The sequence below is a fragment of the Tursiops truncatus genome, chromosome 20, assembly GCF_011762595.2.
Source record: "Tursiops truncatus isolate mTurTru1 chromosome 20, mTurTru1.mat.Y, whole genome shotgun sequence".
Classification (NCBI taxonomy): domain Eukaryota; kingdom Metazoa; phylum Chordata; class Mammalia; order Artiodactyla; family Delphinidae; genus Tursiops; species Tursiops truncatus.
This window is the reverse complement of record NC_047053.1, coordinates 5449118-5467431: the sequence shown is the minus strand read 5'-3', so window position 1 is coordinate 5467431 and position 18314 is coordinate 5449118. Positions and strand designations below refer to the sequence as shown.

The window sequence follows — 18314 nt, the reverse complement described above, 5'->3', positions numbered from 1 at the left end:
CAAATTTTTTAAAACACCCTGTCTGATGAGGAAGATTGATTGCCCTGTTTCCCCAGAAGATCTAATACGCAGGTGATGAATGAAATCTTTGTGATCAAATCCTGCTTTTATTAGTACCCTCTGTAAGGATTTTTAAAGTCTCATCAAATGTTAAACTTTTAGGTAATGGGCATGTTCTCTTCTTCTTTTTTTTTTTTACTTAAAAAATTTTTATTGGAGGATAGTTGATTTACAATATTATGTTAGTTTCTGCTGCACAGCAAAATGAATCAGTTATACATATACGTATATCCACTCATTTTTAGATTCTTTTTCCATATAGGTCATTACAGAGTATTGAGAAGAGTTCCCTGTGCTATACAGTAGGTCCTTATTAGTTATCTATTTTATATAGAGTGGTGTGTTATCTGTCAATCCCAATCTCCCTATTTATCCCTCCCCCCCATTCCCCCTGGTAACCGTAAGTTTGTTTCCTATATCTGTGCCTCTATTTCTGTTTTGTAAATAAGTTCAGAGTACCAAGGGATCTTAGAAGCAAGACATACAATGCCATTACCTTGCTGATCACTTTTGGTCTGTCAGCATGTTCTCTTCTTCATTAAAGAATCTCATCTGTGGTACCGGGCATTGTTAGCCTTTGAAAAGCCCCCTGGCTACCTCTCTGAATGCCAATTTAGCACAGTTGTACTTTGCTACCCAGTCCAATGTAATTAGGTTAATTAGTCATTTCCATTTAGCTTATTAGAACGTTAGAAATCCCTTTTCCTCATTTGGAAGATTAAACATTGCAACTGTGTTCAACCCAGAGCTTCAAGAAAGCGTGTTTCAGACCCAGCCACGGTAGCTGGGAGCCCTGATCACCGTGTAATTTCCTCAGTTTTGTGGTGACACCAGGGGTGGGTAATGGGACTGCAGGAGGGTTAATGGTGATGCAAGCTGGGAAGAGGGGTGAAGTGGCAGCCTGAAAGAAGAGGAAAGTTTGGTCCTCGGCACAGAGGGAAATAATCACCGCAGCTGCAGCTTTTCTCAGCCTGTCAAGGGCCCTCCCACTGGTCGCCCAGATGTCAAACTTTATTAATGGAGCGCTTCCTAAGCGCCAGGCAGCCTGCTAGGCCTGAGGCGTACAGAGACAGCTCAGAAAGCTCTTGCCCGCAGGGAACCCACAATCTTGTGGGAGTCCCAGACAAGGAAACCAGCAATTGCAATTCAGTAACTGTAGGAGCCCAGAAAAGCACAGAGGGGCTTTATAGTCTTCAAAGCACTTGTATCTACATTAGAGTATGAGCTATGCAGACAACGGTTACTTGGCCTCATTTTCCAAATGAAAAAGTCAAAGCCCACAAAGGTTTAAAAACAGGCTCCGCGTCATAAGAGGCTCATAAGAGGTGACGTCGAGAGCAGAGCTCTCGTCTCCTGGCGCCTCCTCCGCCATCCCCCGTGCCACTCCACGCCACTTCTCAGCACAATGACTGGTGTGTTCCCTGCTCTGCATGCTAAGGGTGAAATTAGGAAGCCACAGAGCCCACGTGAAAGGGCACTTAAGGACTGGACATGTGTTCCTCCACATGGGAGAAGAGGCTGGGCGAGCCCAGGTCAAGTGCACGTGTCCTTCTCCAGCCTGACCTCCCACTTGTCACCTGTAGACCCGTCCTCCACAGTCACACTGCCTTCTACCATGCCCCACACCCTCCCCACTCCAGACTTGGACTCTGTGGACCCTTCCCCATGAAATGCCCTGCCCTTCCCTCTACCTCTCTCTCTGCCCAGCAGAATTCTGCATCCCTACTAAGGCCTCCCTCATCTCTTTCTCTTAGGATTGTAAGCTCCCCGAAGACAAGTGTATTTGTTTGGTTCACATTTGTATTCCCAAGTACCTGGCATGTAGCAGGCATCCAATAAATATCAAATGAATGAATGATTTCACATAACAAGAATGGAGGATTCCTTAAAATTGATGGCACTGCAGTAGGTGCTTTGGAGACAGTCTAGCTTTTAATCTCATTAGAGAGATCAACACACAAGTGGAGTTGAGTGACCACAGAAAGGCTGCAGGTAAGCGACCGCCTGAGTAACGTTTACGTGGGCACTCTGAAGAAACAGGATGGACCCCACCCAAAATGCGGTTCCCATGTCCAGACTGATGACGCCTTGCGCATAACTAGAAGGCACGAAAGAGTTTATTATTCACATAATGAGACTTTCTGGGGAGAGCAGGGGAGCTCCCAAGCAGTCTGAAATCGGCTTGAGAGAGCCCGGAAAAGAGGTGCCTTGCGGGTGTTCTGGTCGTTGGGGAGTGGGGCGGGGCTTGCACGATACAACTTCCCTTCGGCACCAAAGGAGGGAGCACCCAGGCTTACCTGTCAGCTTGTCCTGGAGTGGAGCAGAAGAGGAAGAGGGAGGGGTATGGCTTTAAAGTGATCAGCAGTCACACATCCTTTTTTTTTTTTTTTTAACATCTTTATTGGGGTATAATTGCTTTACAATGGTGTGTTAGTTTCTGCTTTATAACAAAGTGAATCAGTTATACATATACGTATGTTCCCATATCTCTTCCCTCTTGTGTCTCCCTCCCTCCCACCCTCCCTATCCCACCCCTCCAAGCAGTCACAAAGCACCTAGCTGATCTCCCTGTGCTATGCGGATGCTTCCCGCTAGCTATCTGTTTTATGTTTAGTAGTGTATATATGTCCATGCCTCTCTCTCGCTTTGTCACAGCTCACCCTTCCCCCTCCCCGTATCCTCAAGTCTGTTATCTAGTAGGTCTGTGTCTTTATTCCTGTCTTACCCCTAGGTTCTTCATGACATATTTTTTCCTTAAATTCCATATATATGTGTTAGCATACGGTATTTGTCTTTCTCTTTCTGACTTACTTCACTCTGTATGACAGACTCTAGGTCTATCCACCTCATTACAAATAGCTCAGTTTCGTTTCTTTTTATGGCTGAGTAATATTCCATTGTATATATGTGCCACATCTTCTTTATCCATTCATCCAAAGATGGGCACTTAAGTTGTTTCCATCTCCGGGCTATTGTAAATAGAGCTGCAATGAACATTTTGGTGCATGACTCTTTTTGAATTATGGTTTTCTCAGGGTATATGCCCAGTAGTGGGATTGCTGGATCATATGGTAGTTCTATTTGTAGTTTTTTAAGGAACCTCCATACTGTTCTCCATAGTGGCTGTACCAATTCACATTCCCACCAGCAGTGCAAGAGTGTTCCCTTTTCTCCACACCCTCTCCAGCATTTATCGTTTCTAGATTTTTTGATGATGGCCATTCTGACTGGTGTGAGATGATATCTCATTGTAGTTTTGATTTGCATTTCTCTAATGATTAATGATGTTGAGCATTCTTTCATGTGTTTGTTGGCAATCTGTATATCTTCTTTGGAGAAATGTCTATTTAGGTCTTCTGCCCATTTTTGGATTGGGTTGTTTGTTTTTTTGTTATTGAGTTGCATGAGCTGTTTGTAAATTTTGGAAATTACCAACCCTGTGAGTAGTTCCAAGTGGTCCACAAAAGAAGGGTAGGAGGGCTGTGCGTTCCAGGTTAGAGAGGTGGACGTGACTGATTTTGGACTGGACTTTAACAACTTGTAGAACCTTGACAAACAATCGTGACCAGTGCAAGAAAGGAAAGGAGTGGAATTTGGTGGAGAAGAGAACAGGACCACTCCTGTGATGAAACTAGTGTGAACAAGGCACCAAGTTGGGAGATCGTCTGGCACATTTCCAGGGCTGAGGGCAGATGTGTGTGGACAGAGGAGGGAGGAAATGGGCCACTTGGTTAGCTGGATGGATTGGGGGGAAGCCCTAAATGAAGAGATTTGATTCACATGTTATGCCTTGGGATTTAATGCTTAGGGAAGCAGGTGACACAGAGAAATGTTAAAGTTGGCATTAACACAAAGTCAGTGATTCTAGAGACATTTTGTGAGAGGAATTGACAGGCGTTGCTGGCAGAGTGAGTATGGGAATGAAAGAGAAGAGTCACTGACTTCAAGTGTCTGGGCTCCAGGACCAGAAAAATCCCAGCATCCCTTCTTGTCCCTCTTCCCAGCAGTATCCTCGAGGGAGGTGCTGCTTGGTCTCCACAGCTGAGCATTTCCCAACCTTGCATATTATTGGGACAGTTTGCTGACGGTAAGCTGATCAAAATCCTTCCTCTACCTTGAGTTTACTGGGCGGGAAGATTCAAGACTCCAGAAAAGAGTATAAACGGGACAGAATTATGTCTATAATACTGCCTTGCCCCCCGCCAACCCCCAACACAACACAGATGACAGCTTTCTGGAGAAACTGCATTTCAGAGCAAGATTCCCTGACATTTTTCAGGCACTTTCATCAATGGAAGAATTCTATAATCTGGATCGGGACATTGAGGGATCCGCCAAGGGCTGGAAAAAGTTTGTCGAATCAGAATGTCCCGAGAAGGAGAAGTTCCCCCAGGAGTGGAAGAACAAGACAGGCCTGCAGCGCCTCTGCATGATGAGAGCCATGCGGCCTGACCGGATGACCTATGCCATGAGGTAGGGACAGGGTGGTGGCGAAGCCAGGATGGGTGTGGCCAGACCGGCAGGGCTGAGCACAAAGGCCACAAGTTTATCTTGATGGGAGCCTTTGTACCAACAACCAAAATCCCATGAGGCCCGTTGCTCTGTGTTTGCCATGTATTGTCTTAATATCTAAGTGGACCCTTTGGGAAGAGGTGGTCATCAGTATCAGCACTGGGAAGGAGGCAGATCACATGTAATGTGGCAGGAGATGTGAGATCCAGAGGACAGATGGAAAGATCACCCTTGGCGGGAAGAGCACCCCTTTCATTACGAAAGACAGAGAGAGGTGGGTGTGACTGCAGCAGAGGTGGTAAAAGCATGGCAGAAAATTGAGCAAGGTTTTGTCTCACGACTTCCACTCCCTCTGAGGAGCAGGAAGCAAGATCTCGCTGCGTTTGTGTGAAAGGGGAGGTGGCAGGGTTGGAGATTTGAGGAGTGTGCAAAAGATCTGAAATAGGATCTGTGAAAAAAATGGGAGACTGCTGACCAGGGAAACTCAAAGAATTCCAAGCGGCATTGAGGGCCCACCTAGTGAGATCCTGCCTTTGTAGGGGTGCCAGCCTTCACCACTGGATGATTTTCTACAGCTGCATCCAACAGCCCTAGGGTAGATTCAGAGCATGGATCCCTGGTGGAATAAGGGTTACGGAAGGGAGGTGTGTGGTACTGGCAGGAGAATGATTAGAAGTCACAGGCCATGCAGCCTACAGAGACGGCGAATTCGCAGCTGCCTGGGGCTGGAGGGTAGGAATAGGAATTCTCTAAATAGGCAGGAGAATCTTATTGCAGGCTTAAAATGTTCTAAAACTGGATTATGATGAAGATTACAATTCCGTGAATTTATTAAACATTATTGAATAGTATACTAAAAATTGGTGAATTTTATGGTATGTCGATTGTACCTCAAGAAAGTTGTTTAAAAAAAAAAAGAAAAGAGGAAGTTACAGGCCATGGAGCCTACACTGAATTGAACAAGACTTGTAGTGACAAGAATAAGGGGATGATAAAAGAAGAAAGAAAGAAAAAAAAAACACCAGGGAGGCCAAGGTACTGAAAATCCTGCATTTGTGGCACCAATACAGGTAAAGAATAAGTTCACCAAGGATAAATTACTAAAAGAACTATAAGGATGGAAAGCTTTGGTCAGAGAGTGAGATGTTTCCATTTATGGTTTCAGACATAGAAAAAGTTCCCAAGTAAACCACAAGGATGAGGGTGTGGCCTTGGAATCAGGTGGCTGACATGGGGAAGAATGGAAGATTGTTAGGAATCTGGAGGATTGTCCACATGGATGCTAACGTCACTCAGGCTGGTGGAGAGACAGTCCATGAGCCAAAGTCCAAGTGATGAGTGAATGAGTAAAGGGACCAAAGGAGCAGTGGACGACAGGGATGTGCAGGGGTCGTGGTGGTACAGTCAGGGCAAGCGAGCCTCAGTGGAGCCACACGAGTGGGAAAGAAAGGGTTTAGAAGTAATGGTCATCCGTGAGCAGGACCGTGATCCCAGCTCCCAGTACTGAGAATGAGCCCAACTGAGAAGGGTACAGGGAAAATAGTGTCCTTGCGGGAGCTTTTAAGGCCAAGAGTTAGGCTGGATTGTCAGAAAGTGGTTACAACTGCAAGGTTTTGTTTAGCCTGAAATGGGACATAGGAAGAGGAACATTGGTAAGTGGAGTAAGGTGAAAGGAAACACAGAGAATGATAGAACGTGAGGGACTAGAAGCCTGGAGGGCCTTCAATCATGGATAGGGATGGAGGATCCCAGGGATACCATGTATGGAGGGCTTAGCTGCCTGCAAGCTTCCGGAAGGCGTTGCTCCTGGCAGGCTTCTGATGGGTGGTGGTGATGTAACAGGACATCCCAGCTCCACAGAGGAGTCAGTGGTGGCCTGGCTGGATGGGGATCCAGAAGGAGCCCTGATCTAGGTGAGCAGGTGCACAACCAGCAGCAAAGGTTGTAAGTGTCGACTTAATCAGTAGGTAGCGCTTGGCGTTGGTCCTAGCTCCGTAACTGCCAAGCCGTGATCCTGAGCACATCCTTCCATGTCTATAGACCTCTGCTGCTCATATGTGATTATTCTGTGACTGCTATACACACATGGACCTTCTTTTATTCCTGGCAGAGATTTTATTGAGGAGAAGTTAGGAAGCAAATATGTGGTGGGAAGAGCACTGGACTTTGCAGCCTCTTTTGAAGAATTGGGACCAGCCACTCCCATGTTTTTTATCCTGTCTCCAGGGGTGGACCCACTGAAGGATGTGGAAAATCAAGGTAAGAAGACCTCATTATGGAGCCAAGGCTGCACCAGCCCCATGCACTGTCACTCTGCGTCTGTCAGCTTCTCTTTTCCTGATTCAAGGTTCACTTTGCAATGCTTGATATTTGCTAACCATGCAGAAATCAGGGTAATTGCTGAACCAACCCCAGGGGGTCATGAACAGAGGGAGGACTGCTCTGGGATGTAAGGTAGCAGGTTCATGAGGAGACGTTGTCCCACCACCCACCCACCCATTCCCCTTCCTGTGGCTGGAGCAGTTATTCTGAAAAACAAGTACAGTCCTTTTACAGGCTCCTAGTGCCCTCAGGATGAAGTCCAAACACCTTAACATGGCTTACAGGGGGCTTCGTCCTCCAGTCCCTCCCTGTCTCTCCAGCCTATTTTCCATTATTAGTTTCCTGTTGCTGCTGTAACAAATTATCACAAACTTAGAGGCTTAAAATAACACTATTATTTTACAGTTCTGGAGGTCAGAAATCATACATGGGACTTACTGTCTCCCCCTTTCCCTCATAAGGACCCCTATGACTATATCAGGCCCACTCAGATAACCCAGGATAATCTCCCCATCTGGAGGTCTTTAACCACATCTGCAGAGTCTCTTTTGCCTGTAAAGTCACATATATTCACAGATTCTGGGATTTAGAACATGGGCATCTTTGGGCACTCCTTATTCTGCCTACATTTCCCTACGCCCCTCTTTTTCACTCTACATGGAAGCCATTCCATTCTCCCAAACATTCTGTCCCCCCTCTGGCATCCCCTTCACCAGGCTACCTTCTACTCATCCTTCAGATACCAGTTTCAATGTCACCACCTCCAGGAAGCCCTACTTGATTTCCAAGGTGCTGGGTACCCCTCCCTATGTGCTCTTAGAGCACCCTTCTGTCTATATATCACATTGTAATTGTCTAGTGACTACTACGGTATCTTCATGTGAGAGTGAGAGCTCTGGGAATAGATGTCCTTTTCAAGGTAGTATTCAAGTTCCTATCTCTGTATTTTCATGTGCTAGGCACTCAGTAAATAAATACATTAAATAGGACTTCCGTGGTGGCGCAGTGGTTAAGAATCCGCCTGCCAATGCAGGGGACACGGGTTCCATCCCTGGTCCGGGAAGATCCCACATGCCACGGAGCAACTAAGCCCATGTACCACAACTACTGAGACTGCACTCTAGATCTCACGAGCCACAACTACTGAGCCCACATGCCACAACTACTGAAGCCTGCACACCTAGAGCCCATGCTCCACAACAAGAGAAGCCACCGCAATGAGAAACCCGCACACCGCAACGAAGAGTAGCCCCAGCTCGTGCAACTAGAGAAAGCCCATGCACAGCAACAAAGACCCAACGCAGGCAAAAATAAATAAAAGAAAATAAATACATTTTAAAAATATATGTTAAATAAAGGGATGAGCAAATGGATGACTAATCAAAACTATAAAACTAGCAAAACTAGGGAGTTCCCTGGCGGTCCCATGGTTAGGACACCACACTTTCACTGCTGTGGCCCCGGGTTCAATCCCTGGTCAGGGAACTAAGATCCTTCAAGCCTCGTGGCGCGGCCAAAGGGGGGAAAAAAAGCTAGCAAAACTTCACATGTTGCAAAGTTAAATAAGGACTCAGCAGGTTTTTACAGAGCCAGGTCTTTATGGATGAGAATCCAGACCAGGTAATACACCTCCATGAAAGGAATCTACACCTGGTGTCGATTTAGAGCCTGGTGTTTGGCTCTAAAGAATAGGTGAGTTCTGTATAAGGAAGAGAATTATCTTATTCACTAATTTAATATATATTTTTGTAATCTCCTAAAAAGTTCAAGTAACATATTTTTAAAATACCTATAATAAAGAGTTTAAAATGAAAAGCAGTAGTTCTCAGCCCCAGCCCTTCCCACACCCAGTCCCCCTTCCCAGACACTGGGGTTTTGCCTATTTCTGAATTTATTCCTTCTGACAATTGTTTCTCTATTTCCTACTAATAATTTATATCACTATTTCTGAATTTATCAAGTTTCAGTATCTATTTATTCCCTGGTATGAAAAATAAGAATTTAGCTCCCATTACTGCCAACCAATTGGCTTCATCCTAGATTTGGTAGCATAAGTCATCAGGAAAAAATCACGGGAAGTAAAATTTCTGAATCTTTGGGTGTCTAAAAGGACGAGTTTTGCCCACATGCTCTTTAAATAGGTCTGCTAGGTCCAAAATGATTTTTACTCAGAATGTGTCCACACTGCTCAGTTGTCTCCTAGAATTCAGTTGTATTCATAGGAGGCCATATGCTAGTAGGGTGCTATTCTTCCCTTGTTTCTTTGTTGGTGACATATTTTTATTCCCTGGAAACTTTAGCATCATCTTTCTACCTTGTGTTCTGACATTTCATGAGCTGAGTTAGGTACGGGTGTTTTTCATTCACCTGCTCAGCACTCAGCCTGCCTTTTCAAGTGGGAGAGTCACACCTCTCTTTATCTCTGGAAATTTTATTCTATCATTTTTGGTAAATATCACCACCATTCAGCAAGTTGCTCATGCCGGAAACCTGGGAATCAGTCACCCTAGACCCCTCCTCCACTACCTACCACATCTAGTCCTACTGCTTCTACTTTCTAAATGTGTTTCAAATGAGTCTAGTTGTTTCATTGTGTCTCCCTCCTCTGAGTCACCACATCTCTCACTGGACTATCACAATAGCCTCCTAACTTATCCCGGTTCTCCTCCCCCACCTGCAATTTTTGCTGCTCTTACAGCCAGACTCATCTTGCTGAATCTCAGGTCTGATTGTTATCATTCTCCCACTTAAATCGCTCTAGTGGTTCCCCACAGTTCTCAAGGTAATGTCCAGTACTATAAACATGGTCTCTGTGACCTGCATGGCCTGGCCTTTCTGTCCAGCCTTGGATCTTACATTCCCTCAAACTCACACTTCTCTGGCTACATGGCTCTTTTAGGTGTTCCATCATGAGCCCTCCTGGCCCAGGGCGTTTTCTCAAGCAATTCCTTTTACCTGAAATACTTCTCCCCAGCTCTTCAGTCCAATGCCTGCCAATCCTGCAGGGATCAGCTTCTCCTGACCTCTGCACAAGACCATTTGGTTTCCCCTTATACATATTATTTGCTTCAGAGCATTTAATACAATTCTAATTAGACCCTTCTTTTACAATTTTAACTTACGTTTGCCTGCCTGCATGTCGCTAAGACCCTGGAGGTCAAGGACCGTGTCATCTTGCTCATCATTTTCTTACCAGTGCCTAAAAGCGTAACTAGCACAGAGAGGTACTCAGTAAATATCAGTTGAATGAATTAACAAACAAATGAATAAATGAGCATAAGAACTGTTGTTATTGCTATGTTATTCCTGACTTTCACTTTTTCGTAGATTCTGTATTCCTTCTGTCCCATGGAGGTTTTATTCCTTTCATAATGACAAATCTAGTCTCCTCATTTTTATTCAGTATTTTCCTTTTCGGAAGCTTTCATATACCCTGTTTATGAGCAATTTCCTACTATTCTTTGCCAATTGACCCCAACTATTATTCCATCATGTAGTTTGAAGCGTTCTGTCATTTCAGGCAAGCTGACCTGTCCCTGAACCGTATTGGTTATTTGTCTCTGAATAAATCACCTCAGCCATGCCCTTGGCTTCGTCTTAACGCATATTTCCCGACCAGAGGCAATATTGCTGTTCATCAGCTAGAGGTTACCTGGGCACCTGTGCCTCTTTCTCTCTCTCTTCCTCCCCCTCTGCGTTCTGGATGGTTTGATTCGTTTTCTCATGCACCCATTTAGAACATATACTCTGGTGACATCATGTGCTCCACATCTTGGATCTAATCATTCTGCCTGATGGACTCCTATTCTCAGGTTTGGAATCCACATAACTGACTCACTTTCCCCTATGTCCCCTAGGCCCCCGCTTATTCAGGAAACTTACTGTCTCTGTGCTTGGGCAGAGTCTGTGCATCAGACTCCATCAGACACTGTTTTACACCATGTAGACGTAGACAAAGCTTGGCAGATGAAAGATTTTGTTCCCCCATCCTCACTCCAGCCCTTCTCCTGAAATGCATGAATCCACAGACAGACAAAATTCTATATATGATTTTGGGAGTTCTCTAAGCTTCTGAAGCTCATCCATTGACACTTGGTTAAGAGTCTGTGCTTTTCTAAGAATCTGAAAAAGAATAGGTATATGTATATGTATAACTGAATCACTTTGCTGTACACCTGAAACTAACACAACATTGTAAATCAACTACACTCCAATATAAAATAAATTTTTTTTAATTAAAAAAATTTTTTTTAAGAATCTAAGCTTTTCTGGCAGTTTTGTGCCTCTTAGTCTCCTCCAAGATTTTCCTTCCTCAACAATTTTGAAGGAGGAGGAGAACAGAATTCCATCCACTTTCCTTGGCCTATGTTTTAACAGGAACCCACTTCCACCCACCCGCACAGCATTCCTTCTTGCCTTTGCAGATTAATCCTTTACCTTCTCTCTCTTCTCATCACCTTCTTCCTGAATGAGCCACACTTCCTTATTTGCACGATTATTTTTGCTTTTGCTTCATCTAAAAGCAATCACCCATCGTTTCCAATCACCCCCTAAAAACTTCCTCCCAGGGTTACTGTGAAGATAAGAATGAAATCTCAGATGTGAAAAGGCTTTGAAACATTAAAAGTACAGTAGCATTGTACAGCATTAAAATGACGATGATGACGCGTCTATTTTTTGAGGCAGCTCGGTTTGCTCCTTCCTTTACATCCTTTTGTCACATCCTTTCAAAGCACAGTATCGTCCTCGGCCCTCCCAACAGAGGACCTCCCCTTTCCACCCTTACAAGGCACCTTCTCTGGTCCTTCTTTGACTTGACTCTTGCATGATCTTGCTTGGTCTCCATCCTCCTTTGTCCAGTTACCTGGCATTGACAAAATGTTTCCGTTTATCTACCACTTGGGCCTTCTACTGCCTCCTCTTCCTCTTTCCAATGTGCTGGTCAGAGGAGGAGTTCCTTTAGATTTTTGTCAGCCTGCTACCAGGTGTGTTCAAAGAAACAGTTTTCAATTCGGTGTCTTTGCAGCTAGATTATCAACACTTTGCTTAGAGCCTCTTTTTCATTGTTCCTGACTCCATTCTCTTTTTCTTAAGCATCAGTTGAAGTTGGCTAGGATGGAGCAAATACAGTCTTTACAGAGCAGCTTCAAGACTGGCAGAGTGTAGTTTCTGTGTGGAGGGACACTCACCCATCTGTTCATGTGCTGGGGACGGGGGACACCTCTTCCACTGAGAGGGGGCTGTGCAGGGATGGGGATGGAACAGGGATGTGGGCAGAGGCAGTTACAATGGCAGTAAATGGAAGGTGTTCTACCAGATGGCAGATGTTTTGTCGGGCAGAGGGAGCAGTAAAGAGTGAAGCAAAGTGCTGAGCATAAGAAGCGGGGCAGCCATTAGGAAGTTTAAGGGAAGAGGGGAGTGGACAACATAGCCAACTTCTGGATGTGAAAGATTACCAGACGGTCTCACAAGACTGCGAATCATCAGCTTGTGGTGGCACCAGCTCACTCAGTGTTTTATTTTTTCTCTTGTATTAACGCATAGACTCGTCCAGGGTTGTGGTTTTACAGAAGTTGGGGGATGCAGACATAGGATGGGCAATGGAGTGAAGAATTTTATAAGATCACGGCTCAAATGAAGGATTATTGGGTCCATCTTAAAATAAGAGGGAGGTAAAGATGAAGGTTAGAAAAAACAGAGGAGCCAATGGACTGGACGTTTTGCTGATATAGAATAATATGCAAGGAGGAGTAAGAGAGTGAGCAATCTGGACAGTAGGAAGTTAGAGTTGTGAGTAAAAATGAAAGAATGATGTGTCAGACGTGGGAGAGTTTGCAGGGACAAGGCCTTGCTGCAGCCACTGGGAATGGGAAACAGAAATGGAAAGAAATTCTTTGAAGATGAGGAAGCATGAGGCTGGGTGTTGGCTGAGTCATCCATAGTGGCATTAAAGCTCACCAAGATAATGATGAGACAGAAAATATGGAATATTTTAAACCAAGTTCCAAAACCCCTAATAAAAGTGACTGTTGCTAGGAAGTTGATAGAAGGCAGAAAACATAAAAGTTAGTAGGCAATGTAGCCAATAGCATGTGCTTTAGAAGAGAGCACGTGTGTTAGCGTACAGTATTTGCTTTTCTCTTTCTGACTTACTTCACTCTGTATGACAGACTCTGGGTCCATCCACCTCACTACAAATAACTCAATTTCGTTTCTTTTTATGGCTGAGTAATATTCCATTGTATATATGTGCCACATCTTCTTTATCCATTCATCTGTTGATGGACACTTGGGTTGCTTCTATGTCCTGGCTATTGTAAATAAGAGCTACAATGAACATTTTGGTGCATGACTCTTTTTGAATTATGGTTTTCTCAGGGTATATGCCCAGTAGTGGGATTGCTGGGTCATATGGTAGTTCTATTTTTAGTTTTTTAAGGAACCTCCATACTGTTCTCCATAGTGGCTGTATCAATTTACATTCCCCCCAACAGTACTAGAGGGTTCCATCTTCTCCACACCCTCTCCAGCATTTATTGTTTGTAGATTTTTTGATGATGGCCATTCTGACCGGTGTGAGATGATATCTCACCATATGCTAACACATATATATGGAATCTCAGAAAAAAAAAGGTCATGAAGAACCTAGGGGCAAGACGGGAATAAAGACACAGACCTACTAGAGAATGGACTTGAGGATATGGGGAGGGGGAAGGGTGAGCTGTGACAAAGTGAGAGAGTGGCATGGACATATATACACTACCAGACGTAAAACAGATAGCTAGGGCTTCCCTGGTGGCACAGTGGTTGAGAGTCCGCCTGCTGATGCAGGGGACGTGGGTTCGTGCCCCGGTCCAGGAAGATCCCACGTGCTGCGGAGTGGCTGGGCCCATGAGCCATGGCCGCTGAGCCTGTGCGTCCGGAGCCTGTGCTCCGCAACGGGAGAGGCCACAACAGTGAGAGGCCCGTGTACCGCAAAAAAAAAAACCCAAAACAGATAGCTAGTGGGAAGTAGCCGCATAGCACAGGGAGATCAGCTCGGTGCTTTGTGACCACCTAGAGGGGTGGGATAGGGAGGGTGGGAGGGAGGGGAACACAAGAGGAAAGAGATATGGGAACATATGTATATGTGTAACTGATTCACTTTGTTATAAAGCAGAAACTAACACACCATTGCAAAGCAATTATACTCCAATAAAGATGTTAAAATAAATAAATATAAATTAAATTTTAAAAAAAAGAAGAGAGCACATGAAAGGTTTTTCATACAAGAGTGGAGAAGAAATAGCCTGCAATTAACAAGACAAGGCTAGAAGGATGTTCCCCTTCCTCCCAGCCCCAGGGGTATGTGGAGCTAGGCGGAGGGCCACGGACGCTGTAGCGTCCTCAGACTGGAGCTCGTGGAGGGACGGCCACCAGGATGCTCAGGGAGGTTCACAGCGCGGCCCGGCTCCTGGTGACACCACCATAGGGGTGCTGGAAGGAAGATCTGAAAGGGACAGAGGAGCTGAAGACAGGGGGGTGGGGGCATGGAAGCCGCAGCACATGGAATTCGAACTAATCTTTCGTTAAGCCCTCTTTTCCTGTACCCTTTGTCTGTGAAGAAAGAAGAGAAGTAGGGTCTTTGTGAGCAGAAATGTCACCGAGGCTATCTAATAATCCCAGCATCTTTATCCTGTTCTTTTTCTCTGGAATAAGTTGTTCATAGTCTTGGCTCTAAAGCTGACATCAAATCTATTGCCAGCTAGGATTTATAGAGTTTAATAAGGGTATTTCTTGGGTTCATCTCAGTTGAATCTGTAATAACTATTCCTCACTACAAAAAGTCATCATCTTGTTTGGTCTTGTACAGTTAAAGAACACACTATAGTTTTGTTTTAGTGCTTTAAAGACACATCCAATATTGACAGTGTTCTTTAAATTTTCTTGCACAAGTATCAAACTGCAACTTCAATTTTAGTTCCCCTGAAACTAAATTTGTTAAGTACAGACTTTTATTCTTTTTCTCTTTTAAATTTCTCCTCTTTTCTCTTGTGCATCTCACCTTAGAAAAATTGCTCGACGATTCCTTCATGGTATTACACATTTTTTGATCCTTTTGTCTAAAGAATATTGTGTAATTTCTCTAAACTTTATTATTATTTTTTATTTATTTATGGCCGTGTTGGGCCTTCGTCTCTGCGCGAGGGCTTTCTCTAGTTGCAACGAGCAGGGGCCACACTTCATCGCGGTGCGCGGGCCTCTCACTGTCGTGGCCTCTCTTGTTGCGGTGCACAAGCTCCAGACGCGCAGGCTCAGTAGTTGTGGCTCACGGGCCTAGTTGCTCCGCGGCATGTGGGATCTTCCCAGACCAGGGCTCGAACCTGTGTCCCCTGCATTGGCAGGCAGATTCTCAACCACTGCGCCACCAGGGAAGCCCTCCAAACTTCATTGGGTTGGGTGAATAGCTGGTGTCCAAGCAGAACTGGCTGCCTATGTTAAGGTTATTTCTTTGTGTGAAGTCTTTCTTGGGCTCGCAGAGCAACTCTTAAGCATCAGCCTTGCTCCAGTGACCCAGCTGGGACATGTGCGTTTGCGTGGCTGTTCCCTTACTCCATTCCCGACAGTGAGATACAAGCATTCACACCTACGCAGCCAAGCCCCTTCTTGACTGGCCTCTTGCCTCTCTTCACTCTCATTCGTGCAAAATGACGAGGGTAAAGGTTCTACGTGGTGGGAATAACAGGGAGGAGGTTCATACGGCATAAAGTACAGGAAGCCGAACTACCCGAGTCCTGCCCCTCTTGGCCTCGCCTCCCAGTAAAATGTATATCATTATTAATATATTCAGGGGGCAAAGCATGTTAGACCTGGCCACGCCCACACACTTGCTACTCTCCGAGCCTTTCACTCTCTAGGATGGTGGCCCAATGCCTGCTCTTCAAGTGGAGTCTGCACAGAAGGGCAGCGGCACATGTGCCCACTCTTTGGGATGTCAACTGAAAAAAAAAGCACGATGTGAGAGTTGTGAGTTAAGTTTTCTTGGGGGCAAAATGAGGACTGTAGCCCGGGAGACAGCAACTCGGAGGTCAGTGCGCATGTGGTTTTGGTGAGGGGGGCATGCAGTCAGGCACACGTGTTTGCAGAAGAGCAGACGTCACCGTGAAGGACTGGAGTGCTTTTCTAGATATGAGGACACGTAAGAGCTGGGCTCGTAACATCTTCTCCTGAGAATACCTAACTCTCTGAAGACCTGTTCTGCCAGTTCTTCCCAGAGCACAGAGGGCCTCATTCCTGGTCTCCAGCCTGAACTCCTTTCATAGGGTGCTGAAGGTCAGTGGCTACAGTAGCGAGTGACTTAATCCTTGTACAGGCAGATGGCAAGCGCCAGTGTTTAGTTGGCAGGGACTGAGTGAGGAGGGAGGGGCGAAGCATTTTGTCTAGACAAGTGCTTCCTTCTCTTTGGCAAAAAAAAGCTGGAAGATGCAGCAACCCTGCCCCGTGAAGGAAGGGGGTCCGTGTGTGAGGTCGGGGTGCACGGCTTCCCGCAGCCTGCGATGGGGGAGCCGCGCGGAGGTGCGCGTTTCCTCGTGAACACTCAATGGCATTAGAGGCAATAATGACCACTCCCTGCCCCTTTTAGGTAAAAAACTCGGATATACCTTCAACAACCGGAACTTTCACAACGTGTCTTTGGGCCAAGGACAGGAGGTAGTGGCTGAGGCTGTGCTGGACCTGGCTGCCAAGAAAGGTCACTGGGTTCTTTTGCAGGTACGACCCCTCTGCCCTGCTGGGGTCACTCTTGACCCCGTCCCGGGGTCGACCCCTGCAGTCCCTGGGCCACCTTTCCTTCCGTGCCCTCGTCCCTGACTTCCCAGGCTTCTCCCTCCAGTCCGGCCCCGTGTGTTCTGCTCCTCACCCCACCCTCAATACCCTCCCTCTCCCCCCACTCCCTCTGGTTTCAATGGCACCCCCGTCCCGAAGGAGGCCTGTTCTCACAGCGCTGCGTGGTCAGGAGGCCGGCGTTCAGCTCGAGGCTGAATCCAGTGGCGGCTGCTGATCTCTTCCCCGGCCTTCCATGGAGCTCTCCTCTGCTCTGCCTTTCCACGTGTCACGTGTTACAGGCTCTTCATTACATGCGTGACTAGAAGGTCACACATATAACCAGGACTGAGCCTCTTCACTGAGAGTTCAGCTGGGGTCGGGAATCTGGAACACCTACCGTTGTAGGAATACCTACAGCACTTCTTGTACATGTTTCACTAAACATGTACAAGAAGTAAAGGCTCCCCCTCCCGATTCATGGCCTGTCCTCTTGTTCCCGTTTCCGCAGCTTGCATGCATCCTGGGGCTGTTGGGCGCAGAGCGAGTGGCTGACTCCTCTCTTCTCCCGCAGCCACCTCTGCGAGGGCACCCATGGCTACGTGGAAACCAGTTACGCTATGGCTATGTCCTTCACTGCATTTTCTTGGGGAAAGAGACATTCCTTATTTACCTTTGGCACCCAGCACACTACCGTGAACACAGTAGACACTCAACCAAAGCCCATGGGGTAAAAGAATCAATGAAGAAATCAGTGAAGGAAGGACACATGGAAAAGCCAGTCCCTCCCCTCCCATCTGGCTTTGATTACCGAGAACTTCCTCTGTCTCCTGATGACTCACTGTACACTTCTTGTTGTTGGGTTTTCATCCTTAATTATCCCATTATTTATTTGGAGCCTAGCAGCAGAGGGATCTGCTATTCCCTGGAACACTTTTCCAGAAACAGTGGGAATCTAAGGAGAAAAGAGAATGACAGTGGGGTTCCTGCTTCCTCCCACTGGATCAGCTCGGTGCTGGGAGGGTGTGGCCTCCCCGACTGTCTCAGGCTCATTTGCCAAAGAGACCCCCTTCTGGGCACTAGCACCTTCAGGAACCCAGCCCCCCAGACAGTGAGCAGAGAACGTTTCCTCCCCCTGGTACCTACCGGCTGCCCTGATGTGGTTTCTGAGAGACCTCCAGGATGAAACTCAGACGCGGGGATTCCTGAAGCAGTGGCAGAGTTTCTCACTGCGGGCCGGGGGTGCTGCCTGGCTCATCGAGCCCTGGCTCTCCAGGCAGCCAGCAGACTCTCCGCTCCCATAGAGTGATGACAACTGAATGCTTTCATTTCACAGAGTTTCATTTCAGCAATCGCTACGAACTCTTGCATAGCATTTCACAGTATACAAAGCCCTTTCAAATCCATTACCTTTGGTTATTTCCAGCAACCCTGGGTAATAAGTATGGAAAATATTATTGTTATTTCTCTTTTCATGGAAGAGAAAGTAGCACTCAGAGAGCAGATTGCTGTGGCCCAAGCACTGTGCCCTGTGCCGATCTGTGTATTTAAGGCTCTGCAAGCAGGCTTCCTCAAATATGTATCAAGGAGTTTTTATCTATCCATCATAAAGAAACAGA

General features: G+C 46.1%; 1 protein-coding gene across 1 annotated transcript in view; it reads left to right on the top strand.

The window, feature by feature from the left end:
* The window catches only part of DNAH9 (dynein axonemal heavy chain 9), a 299550-nt gene that overhangs the window by 255015 nt on the left and 26221 nt on the right, over positions 1 to 18314 (top strand). The window contains exons 60-62 of the mRNA XM_033846740.2: positions 4340 to 4533; positions 6683 to 6831; positions 16517 to 16644. Coding sequence (XP_033702631.1) covers positions 4340 to 4533; positions 6683 to 6831; positions 16517 to 16644 — 471 coding nt within the window. The remainder of the gene's footprint in view (positions 1 to 4339; positions 4534 to 6682; positions 6832 to 16516; positions 16645 to 18314) is intronic.